Source organism: Eschscholzia californica, unplaced genomic scaffold (assembly GCF_041429995.1).
Source record: "Eschscholzia californica isolate CP2 unplaced genomic scaffold, dmEscCali1.0.p SCAF_3, whole genome shotgun sequence".
Classification (NCBI taxonomy): domain Eukaryota; kingdom Viridiplantae; phylum Streptophyta; class Magnoliopsida; order Ranunculales; family Papaveraceae; genus Eschscholzia; species Eschscholzia californica.
In genome coordinates, this window is record NW_028238420.1 from 48,969,873 (window position 1) to 48,986,877 (window position 17,005).

The 17,005-nt window shown below is 35.3% G+C and overlaps 1 protein-coding gene and 2 pseudogenes across 4 annotated transcripts; 2 read left to right on the forward strand and 1 right to left on the reverse strand.

Annotated features, from left to right (window-relative positions):
• The first annotated feature begins 3,327 nt into the window (after positions 1-3,327).
• LOC147551221 (adenylate isopentenyltransferase 5, chloroplastic pseudogene) lies at positions 3,328-4,808 on the forward strand (annotated as a pseudogene). 2 transcript variants are annotated; one of them, XR_015238368.1, is made up of 2 exons: positions 3,328-3,427; positions 3,679-4,808. The product of XR_015238368.1 is annotated as an adenylate isopentenyltransferase 5, chloroplastic pseudogene, transcript variant X1 (transcript). The 2 variants fall into 2 exon arrangements; XR_015238369.1 differs by having other exon boundaries at positions 3,334-3,431.
• A 5,736-nt stretch (positions 4,809-10,544) lies between these two features.
• On the forward strand, positions 10,545-14,695 carry LOC147551222 (DUF21 domain-containing protein At4g14240-like). Its single transcript, XM_086670177.1, has 13 exons — positions 10,545-10,870; positions 11,361-11,437; positions 11,565-11,648; positions 11,749-11,862; positions 12,457-12,540; positions 12,614-12,685; positions 12,868-12,935; positions 13,044-13,131; positions 13,258-13,331; positions 13,430-13,784; positions 14,004-14,050; positions 14,118-14,202; positions 14,406-14,695. Exons 1-13 carry the CDS (start codon positions 10,636-10,638, stop codon positions 14,472-14,474), a joined length of 1,452 nt encoding a protein of 483 aa, XP_086526303.1. The 5' UTR covers positions 10,545-10,635; the 3' UTR covers positions 14,475-14,695.
• Positions 14,696-14,700: 5 nt separating this feature from the next.
• LOC147551223 (pentatricopeptide repeat-containing protein At1g08070, chloroplastic pseudogene) lies at positions 14,701-16,815 on the reverse strand (annotated as a pseudogene). The gene has a single exon (XR_015237953.1). The product of XR_015237953.1 is annotated as a pentatricopeptide repeat-containing protein At1g08070, chloroplastic pseudogene (transcript).
• Positions 16,816-17,005: the final 190 nt, after the last annotated feature.

Genomic DNA, 17,005 nt, shown 5'->3' on the forward strand with positions numbered 1-17,005 from the left:
CTTCATGCTGAGCTAAGGCTACAGAACTCTGCATATCCCTGAAATACTAGCACAAAAAAAAACACTTACGTGCTTCCGCATATAAAATGAAAAATAGAGAACATTCAACTAGTGGTAGTCAACTCGAAAAACTGCAATTTGCAAGTAGTAAGCATAAAGAAAGTCAAGAATACTTATCAATGGGGATGGGTGGCCATGAATGTCCTTACTTCCTTTATTCTTTATCTTACATTTTTTTTCTTTCTACATAATGACAAAGTACGGATCCTTGAAAACGAAATAAATTCATTCTTCTTCTTATTTGTTAGCAAGAAGAATATATCCTATTCAAGTGATCAATTATAAATTTGTCCCCTGTTTATTCTTCTAATTTGTCTTATGATCTCACTTGAAGTCTTGAACCGCCCAAATTAGTTTAAAACATTGGATTAGTGAGAAAACACTAATTTAATTAACTTTCGGTTTAGTATATCTATATATATTACTCCAAAACAAAGGAAGAAATTGTTCTTTTGAATAAGAGCCATCAAATCTACCTCAAATTAATGTTTTTCATATTATTTTAAAATCGATTTACTAAATTAGAAAGTTGTTTATGTGGTAATGAAGGGTGATCCAACAAGATTTCCATCTTGGGTAGGATTGACCATAAAAGTATAAGGTATATAAATTGTCAATCAGATCAAAGTTTAAAAGCTTCAAATATTCCACCTAGAAGAAACCTAGGTTGATTGGTAGAGTCTACTCTAATGGTTTTACCCTGATTATAAGTATAAAATAGAAAAAAAAAAATGTAAACTATTAACCTCTTTTATAAGAGGAACTATAAGTAGACTAGTCCATACCAAATAACTTACATCTTGTATCAAGAACTGTATGTTTAAGGATTTAACTCGTACATGGGCTTCTTATTTAAGAAGTTTAAGCCAACTTTCAAAATCTATAGTTTTTTATTTGCACAAAAGTACCTACATTTTTTGAAAACTAATGTATAAGAATATGTGTAATTGTGTTTCGAACTCGAAAATTTGTAGATGCAAACTAATTTAGTAATACTCCAGCTAAGGATTTTTTATTTATTTTGTTGAAAATGTGATACTGTCATTAATAACTAAAAATTTTATTACAATAAACTTGCAAAATAATAACTGAAAGCGAAAAAAAAAAAACTGGAAGCGAAATCAAGCAAGGTTGATAACGACTACCTACATCATTCATATGATATTTTTGTTAATATGATATCATGAATTCTCCACTAAAAACAAACATATAAGTGGTACTTTAAATTGAAAGGTGGAAAGAGAAATGAAGTTTTCTTTTCAATGCAAGTTGGTTGATCCACAATGAGAATAAGTTATAGTGGCCCATGCATGGTCAATTTCAGCATCATTTTATACTTATATATTAAGGTTTATAGAGAATAACTAATGTTGAATTGAATTATCTCTAACATTAATTACTTGTTTACCAATATTTTGTATTTTAGTTCAAATACAAACAAGGACACCCCATTATCATAGTATCACATTCGATATATACACTTACAAAGAAATGATGTGTGCAACAACTGGAAATTACACTGAATATAGTTCATGTAGGGAAAAAAAAAATAGAGTCGCATAAACCAAAATTACACAAGAATTTGAATGTTTTACTTATCAAAATTTCCTATATGTATTATGTATATATATTTATAAATATAAAAAAGCCATTTCACAAAAATAGGAATGGGGCTAACAAGATTTATGCTGTGGACCCAGATAAGGGTGAAAGGAGAAAGCATCCATCCGACTAATAAACTAAAAAAAAGAAAATTGCAACCCTTTTAGTCCGTACTACTTGCACAATATAGCTCGTGTGTCTTGGCATGATTGATATTATTATACTCAATTAACACTTATGTTGTGGACCCTCAAGTTAAAAGATGAAATGCTTTATAGATCTTGTAGTGCTACTACTAGGCTACTAGCAAATCATCCATTTGTGGACAAGTTTAAGATGAAATGCTTTATAGATCTTGTAGTGCTACTACTACTAGGCTACTAGCAAATCATCCATTTCCGGACAAATTTATACACTAGGTCGCCAAATTTCATATATTGTGTTTATCAGCTAACGATATTGTCTATGTTTGTGACACCTCATACCTATGTCTACGGGGTTTTGTTTTTAGCGAATGCTACACGAGTTCACCCAAAAGGTCTCGCCGCTCACCTATATAGAAGACTCTCAAAAACTTTCGCAAGCGATGTGGCACTATCACACAATTATCCGAAATTATTATTCAAAATTAGCTCCAATATATTTAACCAAATGGTTGACAGTTTATGAGAATGATTTGAGGCCTCTACTTGAGGACTAAAAAAATTGTGAGCAAAGACAGACCAATTATATCATAAAAAATAGTAGAAATTCTCATCATTGTTTCTTTTTAGTTTCCTTTAATCCTAGCTTTAGGAAAGTGTGAATTATGTTGACAATAAATCTCTATTTATTCAAAAGGATTGATAATAAATCATCACATAATTTCAAAATTATATTCTCTTGTATTATTAGTAAATTATATCCTTATGACATAAAAATAAATTAAACTTTGGAACAATTTAAAGGAAAACTTTTGTCATTGCTTTAGAGAATCTTTTTGCAACCACACTTTCTTTTTTCTTCTTTCTTTTTTCTTCTTCTCTTTCTATTTGATTAACTTTAGTTGACTGATGTTAACAAGGAATTACTTAGAGGTCTCTCCCACATTATATAAAGGCCAGCGCTTTGGGGAAAGCTAAAAAGTTTCCGGGGTGTGAAGACTTGGTCAAAAATTAGTCAATTTTGTTTGACAATTTTATTTAGAGGGAAAGCAAAATACTTCTCCACCTCACCTCACTCTCTCTCCACCTCACCTCTATCTTCTCCGATTAGGTCGCCGCCGGAAAATTTTCCGGCCGGCGACCATTAAAAAATAAAAATAAAAATTCTTTTTTCACTCTCTCTCTCTCTAGAAACTCCGGCGAAGGGGTTTCCCTTCGCCGGAGTTTCTAGAGAGAGAGAGAGAGTGAAATATTTTTTTTTTTTTTTTTTAATGGTCGCCGGCAGGAAAATTTTCCGGCCGGCGACCAAATCGGAGAAGACAAAGAGGTGAGGTGGAGAGAGAGTGAGGTGAGGTGGAGATAGATTGAGGTGAGGTGGAGTGTTTTTTTATTTCCCCGAAAAATCTCTAAAATTTTACATATTCCCTTTAAAATTTCATACCCCGGAAACTATTTAGCTTTCCCCAAAGCGCTGGCCTATATAAATACTCAACCCAATCCCCATCCTCAAACCCAACAAAAACTTGTTCAACTCTCTAAACTAAAAAACTCCAAAACCCCACTCTTCCTCTTCTCTATCTATCTCAACAAGTACTACAATTGTAGCCAAGTGACCAATTGAGGTAGGTAAGCAAAAGAATATATATGATTGCTTTTTGATAGCTCACACCAATTGCATTTTTTCACTAAAATAAACCTTCTTAGAGTTAGTTTCTTTAGGCAACAAAAGTATGGGGTTATAAGAGTTATATACATTTATACTACTTATTCATAACTTTGGGTTATTAGAGTCTTGTTTAGATTTCATAGATTTGGCTAATTATTATCATATTTTGGATTATAAATTCTTATTTCTTTTCCTCCATATTTTCAGACAAAACAAGGGTTGCTAATGGCTTCATTCAGATCATCGTGGCGCCGGAAAGAAAAGGTTGTGTTTATAATGGGGCAAACGGGCACCGGAAAATCAAGACTGTCGATCGATCTTGCAAATCGTTTTCCTGCTGAGATTATAAATTCTGATAAAATGCAAGTTTATAAAGGGCTGGATATTGTAACAAATAAGGTCACAGAAGAAGAAATGTGTGGTATTCCACATCATTTACTAGGGGTAATAAACCCTAATGAGGAATTTACTGCCTCGGATTTTCGACGTGCCGCTTTGATCACGATCGAATCAATTTTGTCACGAAAACGTCTTCCAATTATCGTTGGAGGATCTAATTCATTTATCGAAGCGTTGGTTGACGATGAAGAACTTGAATTTAGGTCACATTATGAGTGTTGTTTCATTTGGGTAGATGTTTCTTTACCATTATTACATTCTTTTGTGTCGAAACGCGTCGATCAAATGGTAAAAATGGGTTTAGTAGAAGAAGTACGAGATATGTTTGAGCCTCACAATAGAGATTATACGCGTGGTATTAGACGCTCGATTGGTATGCCAGAAATGGACCAATACTTACTACTTGAAGATACTGTTGATGAAGAAACACGCATAAATTTACTCGATATGGCTATTAACGATATCAAAATCAATACATGTATTTTAGCGTCTCGTCAACTACAAAAAATTTATCGACTTCGTTCCTTACCAGATTGGAACATACATCGTGTCAGTGCCACGGATGTGTTTTTAATGGAGGGTGGATATTCTTATGATAGATGGGAAGAGCTTGTGGTGGGACCAAGTACTATGATCGTAGCGGAATTTCTTTATAGTGAAGATGATGAAGAAGAAGAACACAATCGAACGGCTAACACTGTTGTCCCTACAACTGATTCAATTCTGAAAAATGTAATTTTGGGGATGGTTGTAGCAGCGACACAGTAAGAATACATAGAATCAACTGAAAAATAATGGGCGTTCGTGTTTCACGAGGTGCCACGTGGAAGACAAAGAGTTTCTAATTTTTTTCTTTTTGTATTTGTTTTTGTCACTGAGAGATCCGATAATAAGCATCTATTTTAAAAGTTAAATACAATGTTGATGAGTTTATTTAATATTTATGTACTAAATTGTGTTTCCTTTTGCCATTCGAATACAACTTTTCTCAATGAAATAAAGAATGAGTAATAAGTTCTCTTTCAATTCTGAAACATCGACCGAAGCCCAACTCCTGGTGAAGGATGATAGACCGAAGAAACATATGGATTTCTAAAGAAAGTATAGAGTGCCCGTAAAAATGTTCTCGTAAAACACACTTGAAACATTTGATAATTTTATTGTTGATAGAGTCACAGGCAAACAAGTTTTGACAGTAGATCGTCTCCAAATACCAATCTAATGGGATAATATATCTCGGGGACGTAAATAAAACCATTTCGAAAGTATAACTACAATTGCTAAGATATGAATCAAGTATTAGTAAATCGAATTTTAAAAACAAGTTGACATAAAAAGAAAACATTTCTTTTTGAATAAAACTAGACTAATGGAAGAAAGGGTCTTCCTTGTTTTGAATAAATTAGAGAAGGGTCCATCTAATGTTTCATTATATAAATCAAACCTCTATAAATATACTTGATCATTTTATGGTCTAAATCAGTACTCAAACTAGTAACCCAAGGCAAGTGTACGTAACAGTACACTCAGAGCTAACCCTAATGACATAGTAATGTGTAGGCCTCCTCATGAACATTGGCATCCGATATAACATCTGACAAACACAAGTATCATCCATCTCTCTCAACCACCTACAACAATCACCTTGCTCTGGTGTTTGATGGCTTCGCCGCCTCATCCTCCGGTGGTGTTCGTGCCCGTGACTGTGCCCGTGCACGTGTCCGTGTCCATGTCTATGTTCATTATCGTGTGCATGTCTTCCTTCACTAGCTCGTGAGTGTCGTTGACTCTCAGGCTCAGTTGGATTAATCGGCACAATAACCGGTGCAACTGGCTCATTCGGATCGTCAGCTTGTTCATCATTACCAAAATCTTCCACAAGACTTTCTTGTGTGCCGACGGGTAATAAACCACAAGCTTGGTTAGCCAAAGCAAACTGAGATAGGCATAAAGGTCTCGGCGTTGGTACAGACTCGATTTTCACATTCATGAAAAAAACCACAACCATGAACATATAAAAAAATGCAGCTTGGATTTTGAACTTGCCCATTTCTTAGTTTTGTGATCATAAAATTTTTGCAAGGCTAATGTTTTGGGTTTTAAGGGTTCTATCTTAAGCATATAAATGTAGACCAATTGTGGAAATCTATCACAGTCTTGTGGCCTTGAAAGTTTCTAGGTTTCTTTTAAATGTCATTCTCTTTGACATTTATTCCATCTTTTTAAAGAGTAGTAGATAGAAAAAGTTCATTATTATTAAATGACAAGAACTTGATGAACTATTAAATTATTTACTTAAAAAGTTAGGATTTTAAATGAGTTTAGTGGTTAACTCCATGAGTGTAGTTATAAAAAAACCGAAAATTTGTGATTTAGTTGTGAAAATTTCGCGGCCTAAGAGTTTTTTAGTGACACCTACGAGTTTGTGATTGCATACAGGATATAGTTGAAGTAAAAGACTCTTCCGACCAAAGATTTCTTATATGAAGATAAAAAAACAGAACGACGCAAGAATCTCCATTATTCATGTACACTGAGATACTTATTTGGAATATAAAACCGATGGGATTTTGATTGGTTTTAATATCATGGTATTTACACAAGGAACCAATAGGAAAAGAGAAGTGGTGGTATAAGGGCAGAGAACTGATAACGCGTATGTACCAGTTTGAATCTTAGTGTGTTTCAAAAGAAATCTTGATCTTCCTCGTGAACTAGTCATGAAGATAATAAGTAGAGCTTTTACTAAGACTATTCATCGATGAGGCTGCGTATGTAAGAACTGGAACAACTCAATCTACCATGACCCATTCTTCCACACCTCATTATTTCTTCATTCACAAAATCACACTTTTCGCAAATTTCGATTAAAAACTTGAAATTTGTATATTGAAGTTTTTCATTATAAAATCGTCAGGCATTCTTTGTGGTTATCAGGTCATCATGGTCTTTACACTAGGAACCAGTTCATCTTCATGGAGAGAGTTGAATGCTAATCATGAAGTTCTTAGAAATCTTTATGATGCCTCTAAAGCCATTTCTTGCAAGGGATTCCTTTACTGGATTACCAACACTCTAGACAAAATCGTCGCTTTGGATATCCATGAAGAGAAGTTCCATTCTATAAAGATTCCTTGTTATAATTGGAAAAGAAAATTAAGAAATGATGCTATTTTCAGTCAAGTACTAGATTTCAAAGGAAATTTATATGTTTCAACTTTGGAAAAATCAAGAGAACAGAGTTGCAAAGTTAGTTTGCACATATTAGAAGATACCACAGGGCAAGTATGGATAAAGGAGACTTATCTTCTACCTATATTACCTCCTTTGAGGTCTACTCAAATTGTAGGATTTCTAGATCAACTTCTATTTTATTGGTTAGACGCCGATAAACTATTTAACCTCTACGATCCTTATAACAAAAAATACGTGAGAAGATGCCCTCTTCCTGAATTTTTGAGGATGATGATACACTTAAGGATTTCGGGCGTAATTTTCAGGGTAATGTGGATGATTATCAATTGGGTATTGAATGAAGGAGCTTTATTTCTTTGGAAACTTCTACCAGAAGGAGGATCCGAATGGATAGATTACTTGAATGATATTGAGCACAAACTTTGGAAACAAACAAGGTAGAGTCTAATCCAATATTATTCGACTTCAAGAGAAAAGGGAGAAGGTAATTGGTTGTCGGTGTGAACAGTTTCTTCAAAAAAAGATTGTACAAACTGTTCGAAATTTTCTACCATTAGTTTTGTCTTGGAGTAGAAGTTTTTTCTTTCATTTGGTGGTTTTTTGAAAGCAACCAAATGATTCTTGAATACAAGGAAATAATCCGTATTGCTTGAGTAATATTGTATAGGGTTTTTTGAACTTACCCCCTCGTCACTAATTGATAATTGAGTTTACCTCTCTCAAACATGGGTAATTGAGCTTACCCCCTTAGACTTACTATTATTGACAAAAACAAAAAAGTTGTGTTTGGCATACGTGAAATCATTGTGACTACCAAGAGCATTTGTTCTTCAATACGATTCCTAGTAGAGATTCCACCTTACTTCATTGTTTGATTTGATAGGGAATATGATTAGTAAAGATTGATTTTGTTTATATATTATTTAATTTACGATTTTATTACCACATGTCAAACATGTCCTTAGTAGTTTTGACAAAAATAAATAAAATTCAAGGGGGTAAGTTCAATTACCCATTACTAAAGGGGGTAAATTCAATTACTAATTAGTTTTGAGGGGGTAAGCTCAAAAAATCTTATTGTATAAACGTTATTGTTTGAGTCTCTAAAATAACTATATTCACATCATCATTGGGTGTCTAATAGAGTGTCATATCAAATATGTTGTTTTTGATAAACAACAAGTTTACATGGTCCGACAAAAAGTGGGTTGAATGCTCGAGCATTTTTAGTGGTGGTAATTTCATAACTCTTACAATAGGAACTAGTCCATCATTGAGAAAGTTCAAAAAATCTAATGCTTATTTAACAAGAGAAAGTTCAAAATTTCTAATTTATAGAGAGAGAGTTTTTTTTTTTTTTTTTTTTAGGTTTGAACGTCGTCGACCGGAAAATTTTCCGACCGGCAACCTTGCCGGAGAAGAGAGAGGTGAGTTGGAGAGAGAAAGAGGTGAATTGGAGAGAGAGAGAGGGGTGAGTTGTAAAGAGAGATGAGGTGGAGAGAGAGAGGGGTGAGGTGGAAATAACTTTTTTTAATGTTTTAAATTTAGAATTAAGAAGGGTAGTAATGACATTTACTTGAAAATAGGGAGTTATATTTGAATTTACGAAGAAAAAAAAAGAGGTCATAAAAGAAGTTGGTCACAAAATAAAAGGCCATATAAGAATGAACTCATAAAAAAAAGAAGATGTCTAGTAGTATTGTTGATATACGTTGTAAATTAGACCCAACCCTCACCTAATCTATCACTTTTTATGTGTATATGATGTTTTGGCTATTTCAAAGTGGATTCATCCACTACAATTCTTGTAGTATCACTTTTTTACCGTAACAAATAAAACGGGTAATCATTAGTAAAACTTGGGAATTTCAAATTATGGCGAACGTAGTGAACTTAATAACATAACGATAATAGTGAGTACGGAAGTTTTAAAAGCGCCTTCAACACTTATATATAGCTCCTTTAAAATTTACCAAATAAGTAATAATTAAGTGTATTTCGGGTGATATCTCCAGTTATTGTGCAGCCCACTACAACTCTCTGTGTACGTGTGTTTGACAATTGAGAGTTGTAGTTAATGCTCTTTCTTATGGATGACATTTATGGTCTTTTTATTTAGCAATTTGATGGTGTTTAGGAATGTAAATGTAGTTGTTATGGTAGATTTAGTACTTTAATCTTCATGTTATATCCTACTAAAAGCATCAATTTTTTATTGCACGGACTTTAGGAACCTATTCTATAAAGAGTTAACAGGTATAGAACAGTTTTTTCAACGAGAGCTGGTTCATAAACTTTCAAAATAATAACTCTAAAACGAATATTATACGACAAGATCAGAAACATAAGATCCAAACCTTTTAGACACTCAAACCTCAAACACAAACCGAACGAGTGTAGGATTTGTTTTTGGTGAATGCTTCAATCACAACAATGCCATCACTGTTTTTTAGACTATATAACATTTGTGTAACACTGAATAAAAACGGTATTTACAAAAAAGAAAAGAAAAAAACGTAACATCCAAAATTGGTAACAAATTTGTAGCAATAAAGCCAAACAAGTACGTTTTTAAAGTACTTGTCCAAATTCAACAAAATTTTCCATAGTAGTAGAATACGAACCCCACCAAGATCTAACCATTTTCATCACAACCGCGTTTCTAATAGAAAAAAACACACTGACCTAGGGGTGGGAATTTTGCCCATAAGCCCGAACCCGCCCACGGGCACCCGAGCCCAACGAGGACCATGGACGCCCGCGCCCATCTCGGGCACAACCCGCCCAGCCCGCCAAATTTTGGTGGGCGGGCATGGGTTAAAACCTCTACCCGCGCACCCGCCCATGCCCGCACCCACTTAAGCTCACCCAATGATAACCAACCAAATTACATCAACTTTATTGGTTGATGAAACCGAACCGTCCATGTTGCTAGGCTTAGTTGAGATGGTAAACAATATGTTTAAGGGAAATCACACGAACCCAATGCATTTCCAGTGGCCCAAGAGAATTCCTAGTTGAATACTGAAGTAGTCTTTGGGTTTGAGGGAACAAAGAGTGGGATAAGTTTTATTATATCTCATGAGAATTCTTCATTAGTTTTCAATGTGAGATTAAATTCCTAAAAGGAACAATACAAATAATGTCTAGTTTTAATCTCACATTGTCTCTTTAGAATCAGGAAAGATGTTTGGAGATTTTATAAGAGAGGAAAAAGTGAATTTTTTTCAAGTCATGAGATTACCCGCTACCCGCCCGCCCATACCCGAATTACCCGAGCTTCTTAATGGGCTTGGGCGGGTAATGGACAAGGCAAATTTCAGAATTGCCCGCCCGATTAACCCGCTTACCCTAATAGCCATTGAAGTTTTGTGCCCGACCCGCCCAGCCCGATGCTTCAAGTGCCCATGGGCGCCCATACCCGCCCGATTCCCACCCCTACACTGACCTGACCCCCCCCCCCCCCCCCCCCCCCCCCCCAAAACCCTTTTCCGTGAAAAGGAAATATCAACTTTCTCTCTCTATACTGAAGAAGAAGAAGAAGAAGAACTATTACAGGGAGAAGAAAGAATGTTGCTGATCAATGCCCTAGCAGTAGCTAGAATGTCGACTAAAAGTTTTGTTCTTGAAGCAGATGATATTCCTTTTGGAAATCCATGGTGGTTTGTTTATGCGGGTCTTTCTTGTTTTCTTGTACTTTTTGCTGGAATTATGTCTGGTCTTACTCTTGGGTTAATGTCTCTTGGTCTTGTTGAACTTGAAATTCTTCAAAGAAGTGGTACTTCTACTGAGAAGAAACAAGCTGGTTTGTTTTCTCTTCAATCAATCATTTCATTTTTGAATTTCATTAATTTTGTGTTTGATTAGTGGGAAATTGGGGAATTTTGTTTGGGTTAGTAGTGAATTTGTGTTTTAGGGTTTATTTGATTGTGGGTATCTGTTGAATTGGTTCAATTGTTTGATTAACTCCATTTCTTGTGAAATTGATCAAGAAACTTCAATATTATTGATCAAGTACTTGTTTCCATTTGGAGAAGTTTGAATTTGGGTTTAAGTTATTGATCAAGAAACATGCAATCAGGGTTTAAGAGGTTTACATTGGTAGTTGACTTTTTTTTTGCAAAGAACAAAAATTCTACTGTAGATTTGATTGATGTTAATTTGGTACTACTTATAAATTCAAACCCTTTGCTCTATTATGATGATTATGTTCTTCAAATTTGCTCTTTTCATGCAATTGATCCCTCTGAATTGAATTCCATTTTCATGAGACTGATTTATTTATCTTAATGTAGCTATCATCTTTCCAGTAGTTCAAAAGCAACACCAACTTCTTGTGACCTTGCTTTTATGTAATGCTTGTGCCATGGAAGTAAGTAACTTGAAAGTTATCCACTATTTTGATAAAATTTAGTGCTGTTAGTAAACTTCATATTTATACTTCTCGGTTTTATGATTTAGCTGTTTCTTGATCTGATATTGGTATTCGATCTGTGTAGGCTCTTCCGATATTTCTTGACAAAATATTCCACCCGTTTGTTGCGATTGTTCTGTCTGTGACATTCGTTCTAGCATTTGGAGAGGTACTTTCTTTTCACCATCTTGATCGTTTAACTTTAAATTGTAAAGAAATACTTACTTTGACGAAAATTGGTTGTTTATTATGTTGGAGTGTTGTGTCAGGTTATTCCCCAAGCAATATGTACGAGATATGGACTAGCTGTGGGTGCGAATTTTGTATGGCTTGTGCGCGTTCTTATGATAATTACGTTTCCAATATCTTATCCTATTGGGCGGGTAAGTATAGATATGTTTTCATATCAAACGGTTTCCTAATATGCTTAGTTTCACAAATGACTATTGTATATTTAAAATTATTTGCTTCCCACCAATTTTTTGGTTCATTGCATTTTGATTGTAATTTCTCTAAAGTTCTCCAATTTGACATTATAAATATATTGGCTACCCCGAGTGCTGATAGCATTGTACTTTTAGGTTAGTTCAAATGTAAGAAGAAACTCTCTGAAAGTAGAAATGGAGAAAGAACATAAAGTAAATTATTAAGATGTCATGTCCCATCTGGAATTATTAAATTCCTTACAGCCTTTGTCCAGTGGAAGAAGTTGTCCGTATACCCGCAAAGAATTTCAAGCTTTCAAAATGATGCCATATTGCCATTAATCCCTCTTACTAATGAAGGCAATCCCAACACTTACGTAATGGACCATATTTATGTCGAAAATTTTTATTCGGAACGCGTCCTTTGGATGATGCTTTTCATTACTATATTTCCTTTTATTTCTTTATGCTGTTTTTAATTATGTGATGTTAACACATCTCTTTTAATTTCTAAAGGTTAGTAACTTGTAAGTGTATATGATGCACCTTCAGGTTTTGGACTGGGTATTAGGACATAATGAAGCACTATTCAGGCGGGCTCAGTTGAAAGCCCTCGTCTCTATTCACGGCAAAGAGGTGGGCCTACTAAAACAACGATCAATTTTTGTATGTTTCTTTGCCTAATATGTTTTATGTATTTCTATTTTAGGCTGGGAAAGGCGGTGAACTAACCCACGATGAGACAACAATCATTAGTGGAGCACTGGATCTAACTGAAAAGGTTTGCATCAATGGATCTGACCCATGATGAACACTGCATTAATTTTCTGTTTTATTTTCGTCTAATCATGATTTTCATTTGAGACTTGTTTACGGCCTGAAATGTCCTTATCGCCCATTGCTCTTCACATTTTGCTGTGGCTGGACCTTGGAGTGTTGATAGTTTCTCAATTTTGTGAACAGACTGCTGAAGAGGCCATGACACCTATTGAGTCGACATTTTCACTAGATGTAAATTCAAAGTTGGACTGGTGAGTTTCACTCAGAGTTTCCGCCAGTACTATGAATTTTCAATTTACTAAAACCTTTTCGTAAGTCCTCACTAGATTTTCTGGACTGAGTATATTCTATTGTCACAGGGAAGCAATTGGAAAGATTCTTGCTCGAGGACATAGCCGAGTTCCCGTCTACTCGGGAAGCCCCAGAAACGTTATCGGTCTTCTACTGGTACGTGAAAGAATCTAAATTTCATCGCTATGATCCTTATATATGTTTATACATGTAAGAGTATTAGCTGCCCAGGGAAAGGTACTCACTAGTCTATCCTCTTTTGTGGCGTGTTCTCGTGGTTAGGTGAAAAGCCTTCTCACTGTACGTGCTGAGACGGAGACCCCAGTCAGTGCTGTTTCCATTAGGAGAATGCCAAGGTTTGGTCATTCGAAAAGCTTCTGCTCTTTTTCAATTTTTGTTATACTCCGTTCTTATTTTATGTACTTCTAAATTAGCATACTTCAACTTTTACTAGGGTTCCATCCGATATGCCTCTCTATGATATACTGAATGAATTTCAAAAAGGAAGTAGTCATATGGCAGCTGTGGTTAAGGTAAAAGGGACAAACAGGAGTCATAGTGATGGGGAAAAAGCAAATGAAAGGAAAGCTTTTAATAAAGATCTGAAATTGACAGCTCCTTTGCTTCCCAAGCAAGATGAAGAATCAGAAAGCTCAGTCATTGACATAGAGAAGGTTCCGAGCTCAGTCAACAGCAAACAACAGAATGATCTAACAGCGAATGGCTTTCCTCATTCGTTAGAAGATATTGAAGACGGGGAAGTCATTGGTATTATCACTCTGGAGGATGTATTTGAAGAACTTCTGCAAGTAATCCTTCCCACTCTTATTAATCTTTTTTTTTTCTGCTCTTATTATCCATGTTACAATCGTAACCCTAAACTCTAAAAGCTTCTTGAGCTTAATTAATGTCGTCGAGGTAATGAACCAAGATACTACTCTTCATCTCCTACATGAAATGTTTAATTTTCATAGTTTCCAGGATTATCAATATCTAACTTGTTTTTGTCATCTATTCTATAATGGCAGGAGGAGATTGTAGATGAAACAGATGAATACGTTGATGTCCACAAAAGGTAGATGAAAGAATTTCTCGAAATGAGCTTATACTACATGAATATTCACATGTTTTATGTTACACAGGATACGAGTTGTTGCAGCAGCTGCCGCTTCATCAGTTGCACGAGCACCATCCACCCGGAGGTTAATTACCAGCCAGAAAGGAGCAGTAAGTTGCAACCATTCCCTCTTTTCAACTCCAATTTCTTGAAGTAAAAACATCTAGTATTAAGACTAGTAGGATCTAAGGGCACATTGATATACTAATAATCTCGGATTCATATCTTTATCTTCTTTAGATCTTTATACCTGATCAGTAATTACTGAGCTATCGTTAATCTGATGCCATTTTCGTATATTTTTCTTCTTCAGAGTGGTCAAAACAAGCAAGGACAAACCCAAGGAAATCTTGCAGAGCCTCTAATTGGGAAGAACAGATAAAAGGAAAAATACAGATAAATGTAAAAAAAGAAAGAAACTGTGGATGCTACCACTGTTACTTGCCCCACAAGAAACCCTCTGCCTAGAGTCCCATTATCTACATGAGTACATCTTTCCTGTTTGTTGTGAGTTCATCCTTTGTTAATAGTAAATGTAAAATGTGGATTATTGACTAGTTTTTGAGAGTTAATAAGTAATAAAATTTTGATCATTTTCTTCAACGAAGTACATGAATTTGGATCTGGATTGCATATCGAATCAGAACTTTATCTCAAATTCTGCTTAATTTAAACTCAAATAAAAGAAAATCTTCACATACCATCAAGATTCTTTAAAACAAAATCAAAATTTGGTACATACCCTTCAACCTTCAAATGATTTATCAAGCATTCATGGATCTCATATATAGCTTTAGATTGAAGATGAATTGTATCTTCAACAACAAACCTATGAATGACACCATTAAGTTCTACCCAGCTACATCCAGAAGGCTTTTTAATCCCCTTCTCCTTCACCAATCTTCTCACTCTAGCTACATCTTTCCATCTACCAACAGAAGCATAAATATTTGATAATAAAATGGCTAAACCCAAATTAGGGTTGTTCTGAGATGACAATATAGATTCACCAATTTTATCAGCCAACTCGATGTTTCGATGGATTCTACAAGAACTAAGCAAAGAACCCCAAATTATTGAATCAGGTGGGATCTCCATGTTTTGAATCAAATCAAAAGCTTCTTTTAGATGCCCAGCGCGCCCGAGCAGATCAACCATGCAGGAGTAATGCTCAATTTTCGGTGTCAACCCGTATTTTTGTGACATATCAGAAAACTTAACCCTTCCCTCCTCTATCAACCCAGAATGGTTACAAGCCGATAAAACTCCAATAAACGTTACATCATTTGGATGTGTTCCGCTTTTTTCCATTTCTGCAAAGACAGCTAAAGAATCGGGTCCATGGCCGTGGTAAGCAAGGCCCAATATCATTGAATTCCACAAGGCTACATCTTTATTTCTTGTTTTGACGAAAACCAAGCAAGCATCGTCTAGTCTTCCACATTTTGTATACATATCAATAAGAGCAGTAGCAAGGATCACGTTTAGATCCAATCCGTTCCTACCCAAGTAGATATGAACGTCTCTACCAAGTTCCAATGCACCCAAACCAGCACAAGCAGATAAAACATTCACCATTGTGATCTCATTCGGTTTGACAGACTTGGTTTGCATATAATAAAACAGTCTGATTGCTTCTTCGAGCAATCCTCGTTGAACAAAACCAGTGATCATGGCATTCCATGAAACCAAACTCTTCCCGGATATCCCATTGAAGAGTTTCCACGCCTTATCTAAATCCCCGCATTTCAAGTGTATATCTATAAGAGCTGTACTCAAGATTGTATTTAAAGGGATTGAGTTAACATGTATGAAAATTGAAACCCATTTTCCCAATTTGAGATTGGAAAGATTCGAACATGCCGAAAGAAGACAAACCATAGTTGCAGAGTTAGGTTCCACATCATTTTCACAGACAAGCATCTGCAGAAACAAACTAAACATTGCAATTAAATTCCCTTCTTTCCCATACCCATTTATCAAAGTAGTCCAACATACTACATTTCTTCTAAGAGGCATTTCTTCAAACATCTCTCTTGCTTTATCAATCTCTCCTAAACAAACATACCCAGAAATAATAGAATTCCAAGAAACTTCATCTCTTTCTTCCATTTCAACCAACACCCTTTCTGCAGATTCGATACACAAACACTTACAATACATATCAATCAATGAATTGTTTATAAACAGATCAAACTGAAAACCAAATTTGAGAATGTGGGTATGTAATTGTTGTCCTTGTTTTATAGATGAGAGAGTAGAACAAGCTTTAAACAGAAATGGGTATGTGAAATTGCTTGGTTTATAATCATTTTGAAGCATTTCAGAGTACAGAGAGAGAGAAACCTGTGGAGAATCAGTGAGGGTGTAAAGTTTGATCATTGAATTCCAAGAGTAATCAGTAGGGGTAGGGATTTGGTTAAAGAGGAGACGAGCATATTCGACTGCTCGAATCTCGACCAGCTTGGAAAGGAGATGGGTATGGAGAGGGAGGCCATTAACGAGAATCTGAGCATGGATTTGATTAATTTGAAAAAGGTTACAGGAACTTCTTAGTAGGGAAAGGAACATAGGAGGTTGGGAAGAGTGGATTAACTTTCTTAACTGTAACAACTGTAGGAGGGGAGCTGGTTCCTAACTTTGGAGAAACTATTCCCTTTTATTTGTTTTAATAGGATAAATGGGGTTTAAGTAGTCCACCTCCTCGTGAAGTGGTTGGACATCTCTCCACAAGAGTCACCCATGAAAGTACAAATTCAGAATTTGTCGAATTTAAACATAAATAAAGTAGATGAAAGAGTAGATGGACTTTTAGGCTCTATAGAGCAAGATTTCAGTAAGGGCAGTTTTAAAGGCATCCTTATAAGTGTCAAAAGGCATGTCCTCCATGAAAAACTGAGAGAAAAATTGTTA